A 22187-nucleotide genomic window follows, 5' to 3' on the forward strand; every position below is an offset into this window, starting at 1 on the left:
AGAACCTGTATTTTTAAACAGCCTCTCAGGTGATTCTTATGCACACCTAAGTATGAAGGTCCAGTAGAGCTACATCAGATTTTTACAGTCACTAACAGGTAACTGTAGATTTTGGACCTGAGCTATAAGTAAATGTTTTGTATGGCTTGCTTGGAGCAGCTTGCATTTTAAATTTATTCCCGATAATAAGCGGTATTCGTAGGCTATTCATTGACCACAAAATTTGGAGCTTATTATATGTCATCTAATATTGGTAATTACATTATGTAAAATATTCCTCAAGTCATATTATCACATATTCATGTCTAATTAGGATGATTTAATGGGAACAATGGAAACTCTTTTTACATGTATTCACTGAAAGTCTATTAAGTGAAAGATTAGGAAAGACCCACAGTGATAGTTAGAATCTGGGCATCATCAAGACTGTTGCATTATGAGGTCTGATTTCTGTTTTGCTGCTTGGGCGTCTGATGCCAAGATGCGCAGCCAATTAAATGGTAACAAAATGCATTTGCAATGAACGGAGAGCAAAGGTTCACTTAAATTTAGCATTCTGACTTCATTAAAAATCTTTATCCCAGCACACGGAACACGTTGTGAAAACGAAATTACAGAATGACATAAAACAACCCCTCTGTCAGCTGGGAATCTATACTTAGAATAATTTCTAAATGTTTCTGCACCACTGGGACTGTGTGAAAGATTTTCCTTTTCATTTTGCTATACTATGAACCAGAACCAAAAAATTAAGATGGCTAGTTTTAATATTTTTTGTTAACACCATACTGTTGAATGGTGTAATGCCAACGACGAGAGAGAATGGGTAAAAAAACCTGTTATCCATATGCTGCAGGACAAATAATAATTTCCTGAGTGGAAACAAGGAAAGAGCAACCCTAAAAATCTATGAAATGTGGGAGCTACCCTATCGCAGGATGGTGCTCAGTGGGCACAGGACATAGTCTGGGCCTCAGCGCTGCCGTCCTCATGGGTCTTTTGCGGTAGGACCCCCAGAGCCCTGTCATCTTGAGAAAACCTCACTCAAGGAGCTTCTGGGTACAAACGGTGAGTGTCACTGGGTATTAATCATGATTTTCACTTTTCATTTATTACCTTCAAGTATACTCTCAGGTACATTTTTTACTCTTTTTGAAAATGACAGTCAGAGAAGGTAACTGGCCTCAACTAATCAAGGGCGAAGTTAGGATTTGAACCCAGCTCTGGACCCAAATCATCTCCTGACTTTATCTATTATACCCACTTTATCTATGCCACCCACTTTGTCTATGTCACCCACTTTATTATACCCACTTTATCTATGACACCCACTTCATGACACCCACTTTATCATCTATTACACCCACTTTATCATTTATTACACCCACTTTATCATCTATGACACCCGCTTTGTCTATGACACCCGCTTTACCTATGACACCCACTTTGCCTATGACACCTGCTTTGTTTATTACACCCACTTTAACATCTATTACACCCACTTTATCTATGACACCCACTTTATGACACCCACTTTATCATCTATTACACCCACTTTATCATTTATTACACCCACTTTATCATCTATGACACCCGCTTTGTCTATTACACCCACTTTATCATCTATTACTCCCACTTCATCATCTATTACACCCACTTTAACATCAATTATACCCACTTTGTCTATGACACCCACTTTGTATATTACACCCATTTTATCTATGACACCCACTTCATGACACCTACTTTATCATCTATTACACCCACTCTATCATTTATTACACCCACTTTATCATCTATGACACCCACTTTGTCTATTACACCTCTCTGTCTCCTTGGCCTATGAATCATGTGTTCAGCCTTAGGAGCAGCGTTTCCCTAAACGTGATGCCCTGACCGCCGGCATCAGAATGGTCTGGAATGAATGTTGAAATTCAGATTCTTAGGCACCATCTAGACCAAGGGAATCTTTTCTCCTGGTGGGCCTTGGAATCTGCACTCTCACAAGTTCCTTAGGTGACTCTCATGCCTAGTGAACTTTGAGTACCATTATTTTTGAGGCATCCAGAAAAAGCATGAGATACAGTAGCTGCCTCTGTCTGGTGCTTTGACAGACTAGGTGGAGAGAGCAGCCCCCACGAAACCAAAGCAACAACTTCCATTTACTTTAGCATCATCTGCAGCAAATTGCCAAATCCCAGCCTGGCTTCCACCTGGAGTTCAGTGTACTTTTGAGCCATCTTGCTTTGTGATCAGGTGGTATTTACTTGAGGAATCAAGTCTTTGTATTAGCATAAGCAAAACATAATTAGAAAAATCTGTTATAAGAACCATTCTGCTTTCCAAGCCAAATATAAATTCCTTGGTAGTAAGTCATGCCAGGAACCCCACTTTGTTAGCTCATGTAATTAAGAATGACTGTCATGCCAATTGCTGTCAATGTCTATTTTTCTTAATTGTTTGGTCATGTGCCTCCCCCCATCTTTTACTCCTGATGTATGCATAGTTTGAAAGAGTTACCATGATCTCACTCACTTTTGTAACAAGTTGTGCTGGTTTTTCTCCCTTTGCCAACCCTCCTCCCCATCCATTCTCTGCCCTTCTCAGTGTGTTCCATGTCTGGAGGCTGACCCCTGTGACAGTATCACCACCTGAGCTCCCTTGCCCTCTGGCCTCTGGTTGGGTTTGGCCAATGGGAAGAACCAGCAGGAAATAAAAAGGCAGGAGAAGAGGGAAGTCAAGGTGTTTTTAACCCATGCCCTTCTTTGTTGTTATTGGTGGGGTTTTTTGTTGTTGTTTGTTCGTTTTGTTTTTTGTGACTATAGCTTCTGACAGGGACCCCTTTTCCGGCTCAAGCTCTCACTGCCTTGGGTAACACCACGCGGCTTCAGATCTATGGGTAGTGATGGCTTTCTGCTGTTGCTAATCCCTGGGTGCCTCAACATCCTTTGTTAGTTCTCTTCGATGCCTGCACCCCTATAATCTCTTCATTAATGTCTCTCTTGAGTGTGCCATATCCTATATGTTCAGGTGCATCTATTTACAATCAGGGGTTATGCTCATACAAAGATGTCTAGTCTACCCAAAATACTGGATTAATTTGCAAATATAATTACTGAATTAAAATTATTCAGTTTACTTTCAAATATATATATATATGAAAAATATTAAAGAGTGACGACCCACCCTCTTCCACCTTCCTAACGAGGAAAAATTTTGTTGGTTCCATTGAGGAAAGATAGAAATGGACCATGGGGAAAGGAAAAACGTGAGAGTCTAAATTTAACTTGATAAAAAAGGGATTGCAGGAACCAGGACAGAGAGAGGGGAGTGAGGAAGGATGGGTGTAGAGGTGGGTGGTGGAGAGGGGAAGGAGGGCGAGGGGGAGAGAGGAGAGGACCAGGAAGTGGAGAGAGTAGGGGAGAATGGCATTGAGGACTTTAAAGCAGCTTTCTGCTGTCCCCAACAAGCCCTGCCCGAATTGCAGATTTATGAGCCAAATAAGTGTCGTCGTTGTTTTAAGCCATCAAGTTTTGGAGTGGTTCATTATGTGGCAATGGATGACTGGGACGGTCAGACTAAGGTTTCTCAAACTGGCCTTAAGGTGGCCCAGTGTCCATCAGTAACAAGGAGATGATATGGAGAGAAGATTTTTTAGACTCTTAGCAGCCTCCCGAAAAACCCTTCCTCGGGAGAGTTATATGTGTAATATTATGACAATATTATGACAAGCACTGTGTGCCTAGCATGTGGGACGTGCTTAATAAATTTATATTCTGGCAGAGCAAATAAGCCAGGTGGGGTGGGGCATGGGGCCCCGGGGAAGTTATTTCAGTAACAATGGCTGTCGAGGGCGGGTTTCTTTGGCTCAGAAGCTGGATGAGTGGACGACGCAACTTTGGGCAGGAGCTCGTTTGTTCTATTTAATAGAGTAGGAAGCTGGGAGACAGCTCAGTTGTGTATCTATATGTAAAAAAGAGGAAAACATGGGTCTAAAAGTTAGTAGTGGAATTTTTCAAAGAGAAAACTGTCTTCTTGCACCTTGCAAGGTCATGGCTATCGTGAAGTCATGACCCCCAAATCATGGCAAGGATGGGCTTTGAATGCAACGGAGAACGATGTGGTTCCACAGGACAAAATAAGAAGGCTGTGGAGAGTTCTGAGCAGAGGTGCGGGGGCGCCCCAGGGAAAGTAGCTCAGAGAGAAACTTCTGGTGGCCAAGTGACTGAAGAATTTTCACAACAAAGATGCATAATAGTTATTTGTAAATTGTTGGCTGTGATAGTCTGTGATGTGGCAACAAAACAATGCCCCCAAATTTCAGTGAAGTCCGTCTTGCACATGGGCTTTCACTCATGGGTGGTGTTCTGCCGAGTGAATGAACTGGGGTAGGGACCAGCAAGGGACAGAAGAGGGTCAAAACCCAGCAATATGGAGGCGAAATTGGGGGCCACTGGAAGACACATAGCTCCCTTAGAATCTCCTTCTTTGGTAGTTGTTCTAGAGATTAAAACATGGATCTTTAACACTTCATGGTCTATTTAGAGTTAATATTGTACCACTTCATGTGAAATGTTTAAAGCTGGCGATCATATAGCTCCATTTCCCACCCTCCTCTACCTTTAAGCTACAATTATCATAAGTATTTCATCTATATATTTTATAAACCCTACAATAACATGTTATAATTATTGTTTTACACAGTATATTTTAAAGAAATTAAGAGAAAAGAGTCTTATATTTATCCATATATTTAACATTTCCAATGCTTTTCATTCTTTCCTAAAGAACTGAGTTTCTACCTATTATCGTATCCCATTAGCCTAAAAAATTCCTTTAGCATTTTTTTGCTGGTAGATCTGATAGCAACAAATTCTCTGTTTTCTTTTGTGTGCAAATGTCTTTATTTCATGTTCATTCTTGAAGGATATTTTTTACTCAACTAGAATTCTGTGTAGACTTTTTAAAATGTCTATTTCTCTGCTGAGATTTTTCTATGTCTTAATTTATTTCAGGAATATTTTCCTTTACGTCCTTGGGTGTAATTATAATAAATGCTATAAATTGTTATCTGCTAATTCCAATATCTGGAATGGGGTTGATCTCTGTTTCTTATCTTTTCTCTAAGAATCTTGCAGATTCTTTTTTTTTTTTGGCAGATTCTCCTTATATAAAGCAATTTTGGAGTCTATCCTGGACATGATGAATGATATTGTATCCTGGACATGATGAATGATATTGTATCCTGGATGTTGTGAATGATATTGTATCCTGGACATGATGAATGATATTGTATCCTGGATGTTGTGAATGATATTGTGTCCTGGACGTGATGAATGATATTGTGTCCTGGACGTGGTGAATGATATTGTGTCCTGGACGTGGTGAATGATATTGTGTCCTGGACGTGGTGACTGGAATGGGGTTGATCTCTGTTTCTTATCTTTTCTCTAAGAATCTTGCAGATTCTTTTTTTTTTTTGGCAGATTCTCCTTATATAAAGCAATTTTGGATTCTATCCTGGACATGATGAATGATATTGTATCCTGGACGTGATGAATGATATTGTATCCTGGACGTGGTGAATGATATTGTGTCCTGGACGTGGTGAATGATATTGTGTCCTGGACGTGGTGAATGATATTGTATCCTGGATATTGTGAATGATATTGTGTCCTGGACGTGATGAATGATATTGTGTCCTGGACGTGGTGAATGATATTGTGTCCTGGATATTGTGAATGATATTGTGTCCTGGACGTGATGAATGATATTGTGTCCTGGACGTGATGAATGATATTGTATCCTGGACATGGTGAATGATATTGTGTCCTGGACATGGTGAATGATATTGTATCCTGGACGTGGTGAATGATATTGTATCCTGGACGTGGTGAATGATATTGTATCCTGGACATGATGAATGATATTGTGTCCTGGACGTGATGAATGATATTGTATCCTGGACGTGGTGAATGATATTGTGTCCTGGACGTGGTGAATGATATTGTGTCCTGGACGTGGTGAATGATATTGTGTCCTGGACGTGGTGAATGATATTGTGTCCTGGACGTGGTGAATGATATTGTGTCCTGGACGTGGTGAATGATGTTGTGTCCTGGACGTGGTGAATGATATTGTGTCCTGGACGTGGTGAATGATATTGTTTCCTGGACGTGGTGAATGATATTCTGTCCTGGATGTGGTGAATGATAAATTGCAGATCCTCAGGATTCTGTTATGTTCCCCTGAAGAGTGTTGACTGTTTTTTTAAAAAGAGGTAGTTCATGTGGCTGAACTCCGATTGCAAAACCTCTGTCCCCTGAGATGTAAAGTAGCTTGTCCAAAGTCATGCAGCCAATAGGTAATTAATGTTAGATAACTTATGAGTTAAATGCATCTTTGACAGGGAATATTTACTTCTCTAAGTTTCCATTTATGTTTAAAAGTTCAACCCTAAAGCAAATACTCCCTTAGCTTCCACTTGGTTCTTTTTGGTGGGAAGACAGTCTGCAGTTGGTGGTATTTACTGTCTCTACTCTTTGCTTGCTACAGACGCGTACCTTATAGATTTGAAGTGCCTCCTTCCAGCTGTGGAAACACAGTAGTCCTCCAACTCGAGGGGATGGAGCCTTGACTTGGATCCTCACGTAGATGAAGCAGCGTTAGCATTTCCAGATAAAATTCAGGACGCCCAGTTAAATTTCAATATCAGATAAAACCCCATAAATTTTTAGTGTAAATTATTTGAGACATACTTATTGTAGAAATAAAGACCAATCAAGTGAGAAAAGGAAAGGCTATCTATTCAGAGCTGGCTACGGCAAGGGGGTCAGCCACCATCACCTGTGTTTTGGCAGCAACGCACAGGCAGGCAGAGGAGTGGGAAAGCTTTCTGGTGGAAAAAGGGAGGGCTTCGGGTGCGGGGACTGACGGGGGTCAGCGGGCCTGGGGGAGCTGGAGGTGGCCAACTGCGAGGGAGGTGTGCTATGTGGCTGGCTTAGGGCTCCATATTTGGCTTTCTCTGGTTGGTCTTAAGTTGGAAATGGGGACAAACATTTGGGAAGCTGTCCGTTATTAATCAAATGCTGGCTGTTTGGGGCCAGGAGTTATTGTTTGGCTTCCTGGATTGTCAGCAGAGACAGCTGTCTCACTTCCCCAAGTCTGGCTTCCAGCAGGCTGCCTTCCTGGGCCAGTTACTGTAGATAAGGGCTTGGTTTCCTGGGCAGGTTGCTGCAGGTTGTGGGTCAGAGATCTATTTTTATACATGGTCTGACCATTATCTGTGTGTATATTCAGTCTCTCATTGTACTATTTGGGACATACTTACACTGCATATCTCTTCAGAGACGTTTTTCTGAGCACCCAGGAATCTCATCACAGAAGAAAAGTAGGAGGCCAGTGCTGGTGGGCTGGCATGGTTCTAGAACTCGGTCAGGTAGCACTGATCCTATCAGGTGGCAGAAGAGACACATTGGGACCCCACCCACGTCATGCCTGTGTGTGGCTCTTCAGGCCGGAGAGTGCTCTCTGATCATCGGAATTGCCTTTGCTGCACAGGCTGTATTATTGGCTGAGGAATTAACACCCCCCAGAGGCAGCCCTTAACTGTGGCTCATGAGAGAGGGTGTGTAGGCACCCAGCTCTCTCCTCTTTGGATGGGATAACACAGGCTTGTGTTCCACACTGGCACCGCAGATTAAGCCCCATTTGGCCACGGTGGCTACCCGCTCTGAGAGCATCCTTTACTGGCTTCCTTCCCTTCCTAGGCTCAATTCCCTACTCCCTCTCTAGTGCTTCTGGGAGTTACTCCCAAATACTTCTCTTGCACTTGAAGCTTTGTCTCAGAGTCTGCTTCTGGGGAACCCAAACTCATAAGACAGCTAATGGAGATTAGCTGACCCTAAATTGGCCTCCCTGAACGTTTTGAATGTCAGGTATACCAAGTGAGGGCCAGGACTGTGGACCAAGGAGAGGCAAAAAGCAGCAGAATCTGGTCCATCAATCAGGGAGGGCACCCCAGGGCTGACGCTGGGCTCACAAGGGTCTTCTGTACCCTGTCCGCTCAGGGGCTGTTGTTCCTGTTCCCCTGATGCAGGGCTGTGCAAACTTCCTCCCCTCCCATGCATCCTGGTGACAGACCCCATCCCCTGAGGTGACCTCCACATCTTTGTCCCTTGAAATGGAAGGAACCAACTGGCCTGGTGATGCGTCTATAATTTTGTTGGGGGCGTGTCCTTTCTCCTAGTTTCCTGCTTTTAGTGGTTGTTGTTACTGTTCTTATCTCCCCAAAAAAAACAGTCTCAGGGGAAGCGTGGCATGGCAGTTATTCACCTCCGGGGGTGATTTGCCCCTTCCCCTCCCCCGAGGGCACCTGGCAGTGTCTGGTGTGTGGGGCGTACTGGCATCTAGCGGGCAGAGGCCGGGGTGCTGCTAATATCCTGCAACGCGCAGACAGCCCCCGACAAAGAGTGATTTGGCCCCAAATGTCAACAGTGCTAAGGCCGAGAGCCTGGCCCTGTGGAGAGCGAGCAGCGCTTTTCTCTATCTTTAGTTCCAGAAGGGTTAGCTCCTCCAGGAGTTAACCTGCAAACGGAGGCTTGCTTGTGCCAGGCCTGCTGTTGCTCTGTTCTAGTCCATCCACGGTTGGACAGGACAGATTCCTGCTGACACACTGGAAAGAAGCATAGGAGGACCAGGAAAAAGAGCAAGGAGACTGGTGTTGATGGAGCCTCTGTGGCACTGGGCGCTGGGGCTGAGGACAGGCTTGGTGGCTTGGGACACTCCTGCCAGGCCCAGGGCTGGGGTTCTCCTGTCCCAGGTGTCTGGGGTGTGACTCGCAGAAGTGACCTGGCCAACACCACGCAGCTCGTCAGATCTGGAGCCAGGACCCGGCCTGAGAAGCCAGGAGTGGTGGAGTTCTGAGTGGCTCATAGCAGCTTCTACACCTGTGACCTTTGTCGCATCCGAGGCTGAGACGGAAATGTGAAGAATGATGCGGTTTTGTCAGATGAGCACATTGATTACAACTGGCACTTGCTGAGGGTGGATGTGCAGCCAGGGTTATTTATCACTAGTAGATCTTCTCCTCCTCCCAAGGACCCCCCAAGGTTGATGTTATTATTCTCTTCTCTGTACACGTGAAGAAAGGAGGCAATGGCAGGCTGAGTACTTAGACAAGTACTTAGTACTTGGGTCGGCAAGTACAGTGGGTCGGCAGTGGGGCTGGGGGTCCCCCAGAGTCCAAGATCCTCAGCACCACGGTGGCGATCACTCTAAACACTAAATCATAAAACGTTCTCCCGGCAACCCCTGGAGGAGATCATTGCGTGGTCTTTTGTCCACACACCCGTTGTCCGCACACGTGGCAATGTAACCTCTGGCCTGTGCATTTGCCTCTTCTGGAAGCCGGGGCTATTTCCTTATTCCTCACAGGTCCTCGGGGCCTGGCACAGAGACTGGCACACTTTGGCACATTTAGACAGTCCGGTCCCAGAGTCTGAGCTCTCAGCCACTACCTACACTGAACGCTCTTTTAAAATAACTGAAGTGAGACCAACCATTTCTGGGGATAGGCTCAAAATTAGGTATGAATATTCCATTTACATCCCGTGCACTAAAACCCAATTCCACATAATGCAGAGGATGGCCTCTCCAGGCTGCCCCTCTGCCCAAGCCCCCTCCTTCCCAGGGGCCCTGCCAGAGCTGCAGGTCAGTGTGTCGCCGCCTGTCACTCCCCCTGGCATCCGGTGATCCCTCCTTCACCTGCTCTGCGGACCAGGGCTGGGGTGACGCAAGCAAGGCCCTGGGAAGCGAAGTTTCAGGTGGAGAAGGTCCAGGTGCGCACCTGAGAGTGAGTGCCTCTCACCTCCTGCGCTGGGTCACCCCACTTGCCTCACCCCACTCTTGACCTTCCTAAACACGTGAACAGCTGCGTGCCACTGTCTGCTCGCGTCCCTGCAGGGTAAAGCGTGGGCTGTGAGTCATCTGCTTGGTTAGGGAAGTAGGAAGAAGCCGACGGAGGGAGAAACAGACATGCCGGAGCCGAGTCTCACCGGGTCAGAGCAGCCCGGGACTGCGTGGGTCACGGAGCTGCTGTGTGGTGACTGGACGACTGCCAGTTCATCCCAGGGGCCAGCACTGCTGTGGGGTACGGCCGGGTGCCAGCTCGGGGGCTCCCTACATGTCCCCAGGTCCACTCCCCTTGGTTCAGCTTCTCGGAGTAGCTCCGTCTGTGTGGCTAAAGAGACCCAGCTGGTCCCCTTGGCCTCAACTTGTCCATCTGGTCTCAACCAGTGTCCCCTGGCCTCAACTAGCCCATCTGGCCTCAAGGTCTCTTGTCTTCGAGGCTTGCCCAGGCTCGCCCTGCCCCTCGGTTCCCGGTCTTCTTTGTAAGGGATACTCTTGCCCACACGGGGGAGGCCTTTACCGACCTCCTTCCAGGACATCCCTGCGGTCCATGAAGGCTCAGCTCAGCCGCCTCCCTCATTGCGGCCTGGACCTTTTCCTCCTGCTCTGTGTGGAGAATCCCCACGGGGCCCTCCCACACAGTCTTGTCTCCCAGGAAGAGGGAGGGGACTGAGGTTCAGTGAACGCCTACGACGGGCCAGGCACAGACCCGAGCCCACGGAATCCGTACAGCCACACCATGCCGAAGGCTCCCTTCTCCCCATTCTATAGATGAGGAGACTGAGGCTCAGAAAAGCTAAGTGCCTGGTACAGAATCATATTTTTAGGAAACGAAAGACAAGATATTTAAACCCCATTCCTTCTGATGCCACAGCCCAAGATATAGCAGCCCTCCCCACCATGGTCCCCCTTGACAAACGTGCTGAGCCCAAAGCCCAGCACATGGGGTTGAGGGAAGACCACGAGCTGTATACACCGGTGTAAAATCACTCCCAGTCCGGCCCAGCGGTCGGGTGCTGGGATCTGAGCGAGAAGAGCTGAGCAGTACAGACCACAAAAAAGACTGTCCCTGCCCGGACTCTACCTGCCGGCGTTGTTCCCTGCACAGTGCAGGTTTCCCAAAAAGGAACCTGGTGGGGTGGGGGATGGGGGTGGTGGCGAGGTGTCTGTGGGCCTGAGACCAGACGTTTGCATGATAAAGGGTTTCTTTCTGCTAGAGTGAAGGCTTCCGAGCCGGGCTTGCTGCCTTGCAGGAAGCTTCGAGGCCTTCAGATTGCTGGATCTCCATGGAAATTAGTTTGCCAGAGAAAGAAACTATTTTAAGGACGTGCGAAGAGAGAGACCCTGTAGGCTGGGGTAGGGAAGGTAGCTGTGGGAGAGAGCTCTTCTGAATGACTCACTAATTTCCCTCCTATCGGGTGGAAAAAATGGCATGGAAAAGGAATCACAGCCCAGGAAGGAGGAGCGGCCCAGCTGCCCCTGCCCCTGGTCCCTGGGCAGACAGCTTGGAGCTGCAGCAGCTGCGCTGGCAGTGGGCATGCTCAACGCGGGCTGCTATTAGGGAGAGGCCATCGGGACGACAATGCCTTTCTGTTGCCGAAGAATCTGCTGTCTTCAACCAGCTTTCATGTCATGCAAAGAAGGAAACATTTGCTTCTTAAAAAAAAAGTGACTCCAGCAGCTTCTGTAACCTCAGGGAACACGGAATTCACTGTCGGGGTAAGGGACACTCTTGTGAGGAAACCTTATTAATTCAACTCCTTGGTTAGGGAGCTTGGTGAAGAAAGGCGGAAACAAAATAGAGCTAAATTACTTAGATGGTAAAGAGGTGGGGATTTCTGGGTTCCCCTCTCACCCTGCTGTTGGAAGGGGAATTGGGTGTTTGGGAGGCCCAGGATTGGGAGCAAAGCAGACGTGGCGGAAAAGTCTGGCCCCAAGAGATGGTGGTGGGCCAGAGCCCAGGGAGAAACGTGGTCAGGGACCTCGAAGGGCGGGTGCAGGGCTGAGCAGCTGAAAGGACAAGGATGAAAAAGGCTTAAATTTCACAATTTCCAGTTTCCAGTTCCAGGCATCACAGTGGGCCCCGTTGTCCATCTCCTTTTACAGCCCAAGCCTGCTTGGTGCTGACATAGCCAGCGTTGGAGCCTGGGGGAGAGGCGAGGGGGGCACGGTACCTGCTCAGGCCGCCAGAACTCAGAGCACTGCTGCTCCTGGACTCGCTTCTCCTGGGACCCCTCAGAAATGGTGAGGAGGGCCTGGATGTCCATTCCAGGTAGGGGTGGGAGCTGCAGGCCCCTCATGGCACGCCAGCACCCCCTGGCAGTGGTGGACTCCCCACGTGCCATGGCCATCGGCGGCCCGGTCCTCAGCTGTGGGGTGGCGGGTGTAGGAAGGGCTGGCCTAAGGGATGTCTGGGTATCTCCAGCTGCCCCTCCACCTTGGCCCTTGGCCTATGGGGTCAGAAGGTGGGTGCCTGGGGGCTCGGGTCAAGTTCTATGTAGGGACCAGGAGGGGAGCCTTCAGGGTGAGGGTATCCCACCTGCGTGGATGAGGAGCCTCCGGCTGGGATTTCAGCCCGGCCCCTGCCGGTCTCCACGTGCTATCACTGGAGGGCCGTGAATGCTTTGCTCCGTGGCTGCCAAGACCACCACTGTCTCAGGCTCTGCCTGGAGTCCAGGCCTGGTATCTGCGAACAGGAACAGAGGCCGAGGAGCCTGAGGTGGTGGTGACAGCAGCCCAGACCGAGGCAGCCTGGAAGGGGGGCCAGGCAGCACCCACACTGGCCCTCTGGGCTGGGTGCTGCTCCCTGACCCATAAGCAGTGCCAGCTGCCCCTGAACGCGGGGGTCTGGAGGCCCACAACCTGGTGATTGTTTACATGTGTTTACCGTCTCTGGAGCTCAGCAACGAACACTTACAAAAGCCAGGAGGAACTTGTGGCAGCAGGACAGCAGGCAGTGGTGGCAATGGGACAATGCTGACGGAAGTTTGGTGGCTGCAGGGTGTGCCCGGAGTCCCACGGAGATGTGTGATGTCTCCCACTGTTCCTGGTCCACGCCCGACTTCAGACTCTTTCTACCGTGTCCCCTCTGGTCAGGACAACGCTGGCCCATCTCTACCGTGAACCTCGATATCCTCCCCGCCCTGGCCTGCAGCTCTGCAGCCCTGACAGCCTAGAAGCATGTCTGTGGCTGAATGTCAGGAAAAAATGCCACGCAGGTGGGACGTGAGAAAGGCACAGTTTATTGGTCACGCAGACTGGCGCACATGGGGATGTGGGGTGCGTACCCATCCTCCTGAACTCACACACACTTCTGGATTTGGTTTCCTACAGTAATTTCATTATGTCAAAAAGCAACACAAGAACAAGTATCACCAATCCGTTCTCCTAGTAACCAAGGAAGCAGGGCCCAAAACCACAGAGTTCGGAAAGAAAAGGCTGCGCTGCTTTGAGAGCCGGGAACCAAGAGGCCCGCCCTCGCCGGCAGCCAGGTGGGAAAGCTGGCTTTCTGGAGCGACTATCGAACAGCATAGACTCTTCTATTAGCACGATGAGATAAGGCTCGGGGCGTGGCTCATTCCCTGGCTTGGCGGTGCCTGACCACCTGCAGGAGGGCATGGGGGACCTGGCACGAGCCCGGGCATCGCCAGTCCAGGCTGAAGCCAGATCTCTTCACCGGAGAGTAGGAGCTGATATTCTTTCTTCTTCCAGCTAAAGAACTAGGATGACCCAGAGACCCCTGTTCTCCACGCCGGCTCTGCCGGACCCCGGCAGCTTTAGCTAAAGCAGTTTGCGTCACTGAAGCTAGACAAGGCCAGGTTCACGGTACCCTAAATTAACCAATCATTCCTCAGAGCTCCCAAAGGCCAAGCGCTGTCCCATGACAGGAGGGCACTAGCCTTAATTTTTAATGCTTTGTCCAAACCACTCAGGACATACTGTTTTGAACCGAGGGGTCTGGGAATGTGGTTTTAGTTGGCTAAAGACTCAACTCATAATGTTCATAAAGCACTCAGCACGGTACCTGGCAGGTGCTGAGTGCTCCCTACATGTAGCCATTATTATTATTAATATTATTATTATTATTATTTATGTCTCTACCCGCAAATCAGCGCTTTAGTTCCTTTCTTCAAAATGGCAGCCGGAACAAGGCTCTTGGGTCCCAAGTACCAAGATCAAGCTGGGGGCCCAGGTGTGCGGGTTGTTTGGTGCCCATCAGGTGGGTTTTTCCTTCCAACTTCAGGGCTGGGTGTCAAGTTTCACAGCCAGTGCACCTTGCTGACCACACAGAAGCTAGACCCTCTCCTGAAACAGATGAAGCCCTGTGTAGGAAGCTGGGTAGGAGGAGCGAACAGGGGTCCTGGGAGAGGGTCCCAGCAGCTTCGTGCTGCTCCTTTGGGCTCCCATCTCGCTGGCAGCTCACCAGGGGCTTCACTGTGGGACAAAAACAGAAGACTGTCAGCTCTGCATTCTCGCCAGGCCAGATTTAACTAAAGGTCCCCATGTCCTTGCATGCCCTGGGCTAGAGCAGCCTTAGTGCTAACCTAGTGCTGAAGGGGGCCAGCACGCTGTTCTAAGTACTTACACGCATTCTAATATATGTGCATATATATTATATGCACACGGAGTAATATATAATACATACGAAATAATATGCAATGGATGACACATACCTTTTACATATAAGTTGTAATATATAGTAATGATATATAATAAAATTTAATCCTCCCTATAAACCTGTGAGGCAGGTTCCACTGATTGCCCCCCTTTTCTACAGATGAGTAAACTGAGGCTCAAGGTGCAGAGCCAGAAAGTGGGACAGCTGGGATTCAAACCCAAGACAGTGTGGCTCCAGAATCTGTTCTTAACCACTGTTAGTTTTGCTCAAAAAGAAATCTTATTCTATAGGAAGGAAGGGGACATTGAGTCTGAAGTCCCTAAAATACTGGAAAATTTTTAAGTACTAATACTAATGATGATAACGCAATATAAATGATCTGGGCTCTTTTGTATCTATGAAGCCTTATTCCTGTGGGCCTGACGTAGAGGACTCAGAGTTTACCCCCAGCCCCTCCTTTAATCCTTTCAAGGTAGGAGCAGGGACTCTGGGGACAGGCTGGGTTCAAATTCCGCCTCTACCTCCTTTCTCATTCTCAGTTCCCAGAACCCCGTTTCTCGAAACCCCCTCCTGGGCCGGGTCACTGTATCACGCACATGCACACGCACAGTCACGCACATGGATGAGAGCCCACGTGCACCCGAGCGCACTCCTGGCCCCGGTGGTGGTATCCCTCGTGTGCTCGCACACCCACGTGCACCTGTGTCACGCGCCCGCGCCTGCGCACCCGCTCCCCGGCGCGCTGCGCCCCGAGCGCACCTGCATGGCGGCCCGGCCGGGCGGCGCGTCCTCGGGCCGGTGCTTGGCGAGATGGGGGAGCTCGGTGTTGTCACGGTAGTCACGGCCCCTGGAGTGCTGCAGGTGCAGGACGGCCGGGCTCTTGACCGGGAGGGGTGGCCGCTGCGCCGGGGGCTGCTGGCTGAGTTCTGACCTGGAAGGCTTGATGGGCCTCTTGGCCGGCACCGGGACCTGCGAGCCGGCGGGGGCCTTGGGCTTCCCTTGGCTTCCCTTGTCCCCACCCGGTGGGCGGCCCTCGGCGGTGGAGGACGAGCAGGTGAAAGAGCGGAGCCGGGGCGTGGGGCTGAGGAAGGGCGCGGGAGCGGGTGCAGGCTTGCCCGTCCCCTTGCTGCCCTCGGCCTCCTGGGCTTTGGAGAGCAGGATGCTGGGCGACAAGATTCCCGGGTCCGGGCCGGGCGGGGGCTCCTTCCTCAGCATCTTGGGGGATTCCTGCTCCTTCCTGGGAGCCGGCTTAGGGAAAGCACTCACAGACCCGTACAGCGGGTTCTCAAACATCTCGGGCTTGGTCGGCTGCGGGTCCTCCGGAGGCAAAGGTTCCCCCGCGCTCTTCCCCACGTCGCTGGGCCTGAAGCGAGGGAAAGAGGGTGCACGGGGAAGAAACACACATGGGGAATGACTGCTTAATGCATGACGGGTTTCTGTGGGGGCGATAAAGAAACTAGATGGCCGTGGTGGTTGCACAGCGTTGTGAGTGTACTCAGCGCCACCGAGTCGTTCCCTTGAAACATGCTAGGCTTAATTTTATGTTATGTGAATGCCACCGTGATTAAAAAGAAAACTTTTCTTGAAAGGCAGGAGCAGGAACCGTCACCCCGATGTCGATGATTTCAGAGGTAAGCTCAGCTCTTGCCTTTGGGCATCTTCCACCACAGAGACTGCGCACACCAGAGCATCGGAGAGCAAGGGGGACTTCACCGAAGGGATGGGGGGGCTCACATGGCACCCCAATCCAAAACCACCTGCTTCGTCCTCATCGGAGCAGCCTGCCCTCCACAGCCAGCGCCCCCATCCCTGCTGCTAACAGACCTCCCTTCCTGGCTCCCCCCAAGAATCCCGCAGCCCCTCCTCTATGTCTTCAGCAGATTCTCCTCTGACCCACAGTGGAACGGAGCTCTGTGCTTACCGAGGGTCCCAGGTCAAGGAGCTCCGTTTAACAGACGTGTCGGAGCCCCCCAAGTGTGCGACGCTGCCCCAGGTGCAGGAGGTGGCTGTGAACCAGACGCAACCTGTGCTCAGGGGACCCACATTCCCTATTAGCACATTCCCCATTAGTATTCTCTCCTCTGCATGAAGTCCTCTCCCTGGAGAGCTCCTGGTGAGTGTGGTTTCCTTCGTGTCCTCACTCAGAGGGAGAAGGAAAAAACGGACAGCACTGACGTTGAAAATCAGAAGCAACCTGGAGACATGCATCAGGAAACAAGCCAGAAGCAAGAAAATAGGCCTGTCTGACTTATGGACAGAGAAGGAGCTCCATGCTTTCCCCAAAGTAGGTGAGAACTTCTTTTGTTTGTCTGTTTCCTGATTTATTACTGCTCTTGCTGGAGGTGATTTCCTGCTGAGCGAATTATGCGACCCAGGAATGGGAACACATTTTACTTTCTGGCCAACGGCATAATTTCCCAGGGGGAGTGTTCTGGGTTCTGCTTTCTGCAAAATAAGGAAGCTCTTGAGAAGAAAATGTGGGTCCCTTGGAAGACGCACTGAACCGTTCAGGCCGTGACGCCTCGTACTGATGGAGCGTGTGCTGAAACCTGCTCAAAAGTTGCCAAACAGCCGCGGCTAATGGACTCTGTGGGGAGGAGGCGTGGGCAGGGGACAGAGGCAAGATGTCATCCTTGCACAGGTGCCAATGAGACAAGATAATGTGGGGTGTCAGGGAGGCTAGCCTCAGGGACATGTAGACTTGGTCTTTGGCTCATTACTCTTTGGAAAGACCTGGAAGCAGTTATATAACCAGAAATGTTGGGGCCTTGAACAAAGACTTTGGAAATCTGCCCCTCCCCCTTGGGCCATCCTCTGCACCCCCTCTGGATCCTCAAAGACCTTTGCTATGAGTTAGCACAGGGAGGAAGGGGCAGGAGATGAGAAAGGCACTGACCAGAAGTTTCTGATGAAGAGGCAAGAAGGAGAAAGGAAAATGCGTGGCCTGCCACCTGAAGCCCACTCTCCATGAGGAGATAGGAGAGGTCTCGCCTCAGAGAATTAGGGCCAGGGCCAGGGCCAGGAAGAGGACCCCGGGTGCGAGCATTTTGGTGATTGCAAAGCTCGCTGCCCTGGGAAAAGAGCAGGAGATGGGGCAAGGCAAGTCTTCCCTTGAGGAGGGGGCTTCTGTCACTGTCAGAGAGGGGAAGGCTTGGCGGGGGCGGGGAGACTGGGGAAGACCACTTTTGAAAAGTCTTATTTCCCTGACCAAAGGTGAAAAGAAACCAGCTCCCATAGCAGCCACGGCTGTGGAGTGAGTGAACCCATCCCCAGGGCACAGGGTTGATTCCTGTGCCACAGTGATTTCACTCCTCAGATGCCGGAGTCGGCTGTTTTCTAAAGGAGTGAAGTGCCGAGCAGGGTCTGAGAAGAGCCCTCTTTCTAACCATATGACTTTGGTCCAGGGTGACCAGTCGTCCCAGTTTTCCCAGCATTCAGGGGTTTCCTGGGATGAGGAATTCTTGGTGCAAAAAAGGAGACAGCCTTGGGCAAACTGGGACAGCTGGCCCCTTACTTTTTTATGGGGCAGTGATAGGAGGACTGGTGATACTCCCTCTTCCACAGCCTTCTCTCAGGCCCAGTGGGGGGGTCAAGAGCAGCAAAGAGGGTGGCAGGCAGGCGTGGGAGCTGCCAGCTTCTTGCCTCTAATCATCTCCTTGCTGAGAAGTGAGCTTAGAGCCCAGCCTGGGCCCCTTGCCTACACAGATGTCCCCATTCTGAAGCTGTCACCCGTGAAACCGGAGAGAACAGCTCTCCACCTTTTTCCAAGCTATATGCTGTGTTCCAGTTAGGAGGGCACAAAGAGACATTTACTTTGGGAACTTAAAACATTTCACTTAAACAGTCCCCTTGTTCTTTATAGTTGTTTACAGCTCTGTTTCCTGGGGTCGCCAAAGAGGTGACCTTTGCCAAAGAGGTGCTGCAGGACCCGCCATACGTGGCTTTTGTCCTCATTTTTCCAGGAGAGGAACCTGAGGCTGCTTCTCCTTCCCCCAGGTTTCTTACGGAAAGACCAGGGTCCACAATATTAAGAACAAATTGTGAAAACTAGAGGTACAGAGATAGACAAGGCTGAGCTCAGGGGCAGGCCCTGTCCTGTCCCAGCCCCCTCCTTCCCTCCGTCCCTTCCTCCTTCCATTTGTCTGTCCAGTGTTTTTTTTTGTTTTTTTTGTTTTTAAGAGAAAAAGCTTAAGAAAGAGAATTGTAGACGGCCCTTCAATCCAGAGGAAACTCCAGCCAGGCCAGGCGCGGGAGGGTTGGAAGTGGCAGGAGATGAGGGGAACAGTGCTTGACAACATGCCGTTCCCTGGCTCTTAATACACGACGGAAAATGCCATGGGGAACATAGGACCTCAGAGAGGGGAAGACAGGCCCAGAGCCACGCACTGAAGTCATCATAAACAGTACAGGCAGCCCCCAAAGGAAGCTGATGCGAACGATATTTTGTGCATCTTCAATCATTGTTAATTAAGGTCTGCACTTTTAATTTCCATCTGTCATCGTGTGGTTACTAGAAACGTGGGGGGCTCCCGATCCTGCGTTTGCACAAGGCACGCACGCGTGGGTTTGCTTGGTTAAGGCGGCGGCTCTGCGCGCTCCTCCCCGGCTCCGGGCCTCCAGGCACGTGATGCCTGGACCAGTTCTCCATGCAGGTCAGCTCTCTCTAACCGCCAGCTTTTTCCCGAAGTTTCATGGCCAAACCCCCTCCCTCTGCAGGCTGGCTGTTCTCCCCTTCGGAATTCCTGGTCCCAGCTGCTGTTTTTTCAAATTGGCCTCAACAGGAGAGGCAGGAGAGTTGCGCATGGGAACAGGAACCCTCGTGGTTAAGAAGAGAGAGGGGAACTCGGAGCTGGGGAGGGACTCCTACGTGGAAATTCCCACCTCTGTTCTGCAGGGCCCTCCAGGGAGTGGGAGGTTGACAAGGGTTCACTACGTACAGAAACGTATTTTTCGATGAAGGTCGTTTTTACAGGAGTGTGTTTTTCTCAGGCACTATATTTAAACTTTTTAGATCCTGTTTTTAAAACACCTTTCAGGTTACACCAATAGGCTAAGAATTGGAGATTCTACAAGCATTTCTCGAGAGCCTACTGTGTTCTAGGCCCCGGGGATGAGTCAGTGGCCAAAGTGGACGCACATCCCTGCTCTCACGCAGCTTCTATTCTAGGGCCAGATTTCCTGGTGGTGAAAACCTAGGGAAGGGAGAGGCCTTGATGCTCACCTTGGCTCCTGTGTCCTGAGGCAGGGGCCCCGTGTTGCTGTCGATGATGAAAACTTCTTGGGTGATACGGGCGGTTGGGAGGGCGGTGTCGGAGGGCTCTCCCCCCTTCCAGGCCCCAGGGAGGAGTCCTTGAGCGGCTGGTCGTAGCTCCAGGCGGTGGGCTGATGGTCGGGGGACAGGGTCTGCTTCATGTGCCCGAAGGCCCCCGCTCCCACGTAGTGGGGGTTGATGATTTCAGTGATGCTGGAGCCACCGCATAGAGGGACCCTGCGGGGGCGACACACAAAGTCACACCTCAGGGCTCCTCCAGGCCAGCACCAGCCTGAGGAGAGTGTCCTCTGATGCCCCCTCGGGCCTCCTCAGGCTCTCCTCAACTCCTTCACTTCTGGGGTGGTGGATCCATTCATTCATTCGTTCACTCATTCATTTATTCAAACAACAAAATAGTTACTGAGTGCCTGGTAACACCAGGAACAATAGGAGGAAATACGGTTGTAAATGAGACAGCCACGGTCTCTGTTCTCGTGGAACCAACGTATGATGGGGAGACAAACAAAACAAGCTCCGTGCCTGAGAGACGAGCTATTTATACACTGCTCAAGTCTGACTGAGAGTAACAAAAGGAGCAGAGATAGATTAGGGTTGGGACCACCTGGGCGTAGGGTGGCCAGTGAGGGCCTCTCTGAGAAGGGAGGGAGGGGAGAAGCAGTAAGTGCAAAGGCCCTGCGGTACGAGGGGTTGACCTGTCCCAGCAACAGTCTGAAGGCCTGTGAGCAAGTGGGCAGAATGGAATGAGAGGCTGGCGTGGCCGGCAGGGCTGAGTGACTATGGGGGTTGTTGGTGGTGGTAGGGTGTTGGTGGTAAATGGAGAGTTCCATCTGGGACAGCCGGCTTGCACGTCTGTGAGGCATCAGGATGGAGACAGCCATGTGGGTGTTTGGAAAGACGAGCATGGAGGTCACAGAGGTCAAGGCTGCAGCCTCGACTGTGGGGGAGTGAGCTGACAGCTGTCGAGGGGCTGGCCAGACCTAGTGAGGTGACCCTGAGACACACACCGTGCTGCCTCTGGGTGACAGGAGTGTCGTCCTTCCTTGTAAGACGGCACTCTCAGGAGAGCTAACTAGTAAGTAGAGTTCTGCCTATATAGGTTGTAACACACGCTCCCCAGCTCCCATCTGCTCAGCCAGCCTGGTTCTGAGCACATGCCACTCCCATCCATCGAGCCTGCTTCAGAAGTAAGTGTTAATTCTAATGCTGGTCCATTGGAAAATACTTTGTTGACCTACACTGATCCTGATTCTGGAGTCAAGCAGACATTTGAGAGCTGCAGTGCTTTCATCGAGGGGATTGTAGTAGGCAAAAAAGATTGAAAGGGATAGTTTCATGCCTAGGGCTACCGTCAGAGGCTGCAGGGGGGTGGGAGTTGCTGTGCACACGGGGTGGGGGTCTGGGGCGGGCAAGGGCTGGAGGGACAGGTAGTGGGGGCTGAAAGGAGGAGAGGAATAAGCTGGGTTCGGCGGTGGCTTTTGGGATTTCGCTCTGCTACCTGGCACAGCTTTGCCCCCTTGGCAGGTAAGCTGGCGCGGGCACCATGACAAACCTCACTGGCTTGAACTCGAGACCGTATCAGTGAGCTGTGGTGACCCTGCTATTCGGGGACTGCTGTCCCCCTCGTAATCCAGACTCTGATGTCCAGATTCTTCCCAGCCCAGCCTCTGCCAGAAGCAGCCTGCAGGCACTTCCCCCCAATGCTTTTCTGCGTTAGTCACAGGGTGGGGCTTTTAGCCCTGGAGCCATGGCTGCTGATGTCCCCGGCGCTCAGGAAATACCGCAGCTGTTCCATGCGACCGTCTCTGGGGCTGCTGCCTCCTGGACTGGGCATCTTCCTAGTAGGATATACCTTCCTAAGGCAGGGACTGCACCTAATTTGCCTTGGTTTCTCTAGAACCTGACACCTGGAGGTGCTCAGCCAGTGTTTGTTGAACTGAACTGGACTCTGCAGCACAGAAGAGCCTCCCTGGCCTTGCTGCAGTCACACCAGGGGTTTGTGGTTAGAAGCCTCGGAGCTGGAAGCATGACAGGCCTTTCGTGGCCGGCGCTTTCTTTCTCTCTGGGTCCTTGCTTTCTCTCTGCTCCAGTTCCCCACTCCAGTCCTGGGTCTGCAAAGCCACGCTAGCTTGCAGTGAAGCCCTGGCACCCCACCCCCCTCCCCACTCTACCTGTTGGCAGGTTCCCACTGCTTCATGGGGTCCTGGCTGGTGAGGCTCTTCAGGGACTTGGGTGCACTGGACTCATCCCGCTCCGTCTTCACAAAGTCTGCAAGAAAAGGGCCAGGAAAGAGCATGTGAGAGCGTGCAAGGGCCCAGCTCCCAGGGTTTGGGCCAGGATGGCGGAGAGGTTTCCCCTGGTAAGCGGAAGCTGGAAAGTGAATAATGGCTG

The 22187-nt window shown here is 50.8% G+C and overlaps 1 protein-coding gene across 1 annotated transcript in view; it reads right to left on the reverse strand.

Moving 5' to 3' along the window:
- Positions 1–13149: 13149 nt before the first annotated feature.
- The window catches only part of INPP5D (inositol polyphosphate-5-phosphatase D), a 131631-nt gene continuing 122593 nt past the window's right edge, over positions 13150–22187 (reverse strand). The window contains exons 24-27 of the mRNA XM_024124657.3: positions 21968–22064; positions 19749–20015; positions 15287–15890; positions 13150–14343 (exon numbers count right to left, since the gene is read on the reverse strand). Coding sequence (XP_023980425.1) covers positions 14341–14343; positions 15287–15890; positions 19749–20015; positions 21968–22064 — 971 coding nt within the window. The 3' untranslated portion in view covers positions 13150–14340. The remainder of the gene's footprint in view (positions 14344–15286; positions 15891–19748; positions 20016–21967; positions 22065–22187) is intronic.

Source organism: Physeter macrocephalus, chromosome 2, assembly GCF_002837175.3.
Source record: "Physeter macrocephalus isolate SW-GA chromosome 2, ASM283717v5, whole genome shotgun sequence".
NCBI lineage: Eukaryota > Metazoa > Chordata > Mammalia > Artiodactyla > Physeteridae > Physeter > Physeter macrocephalus.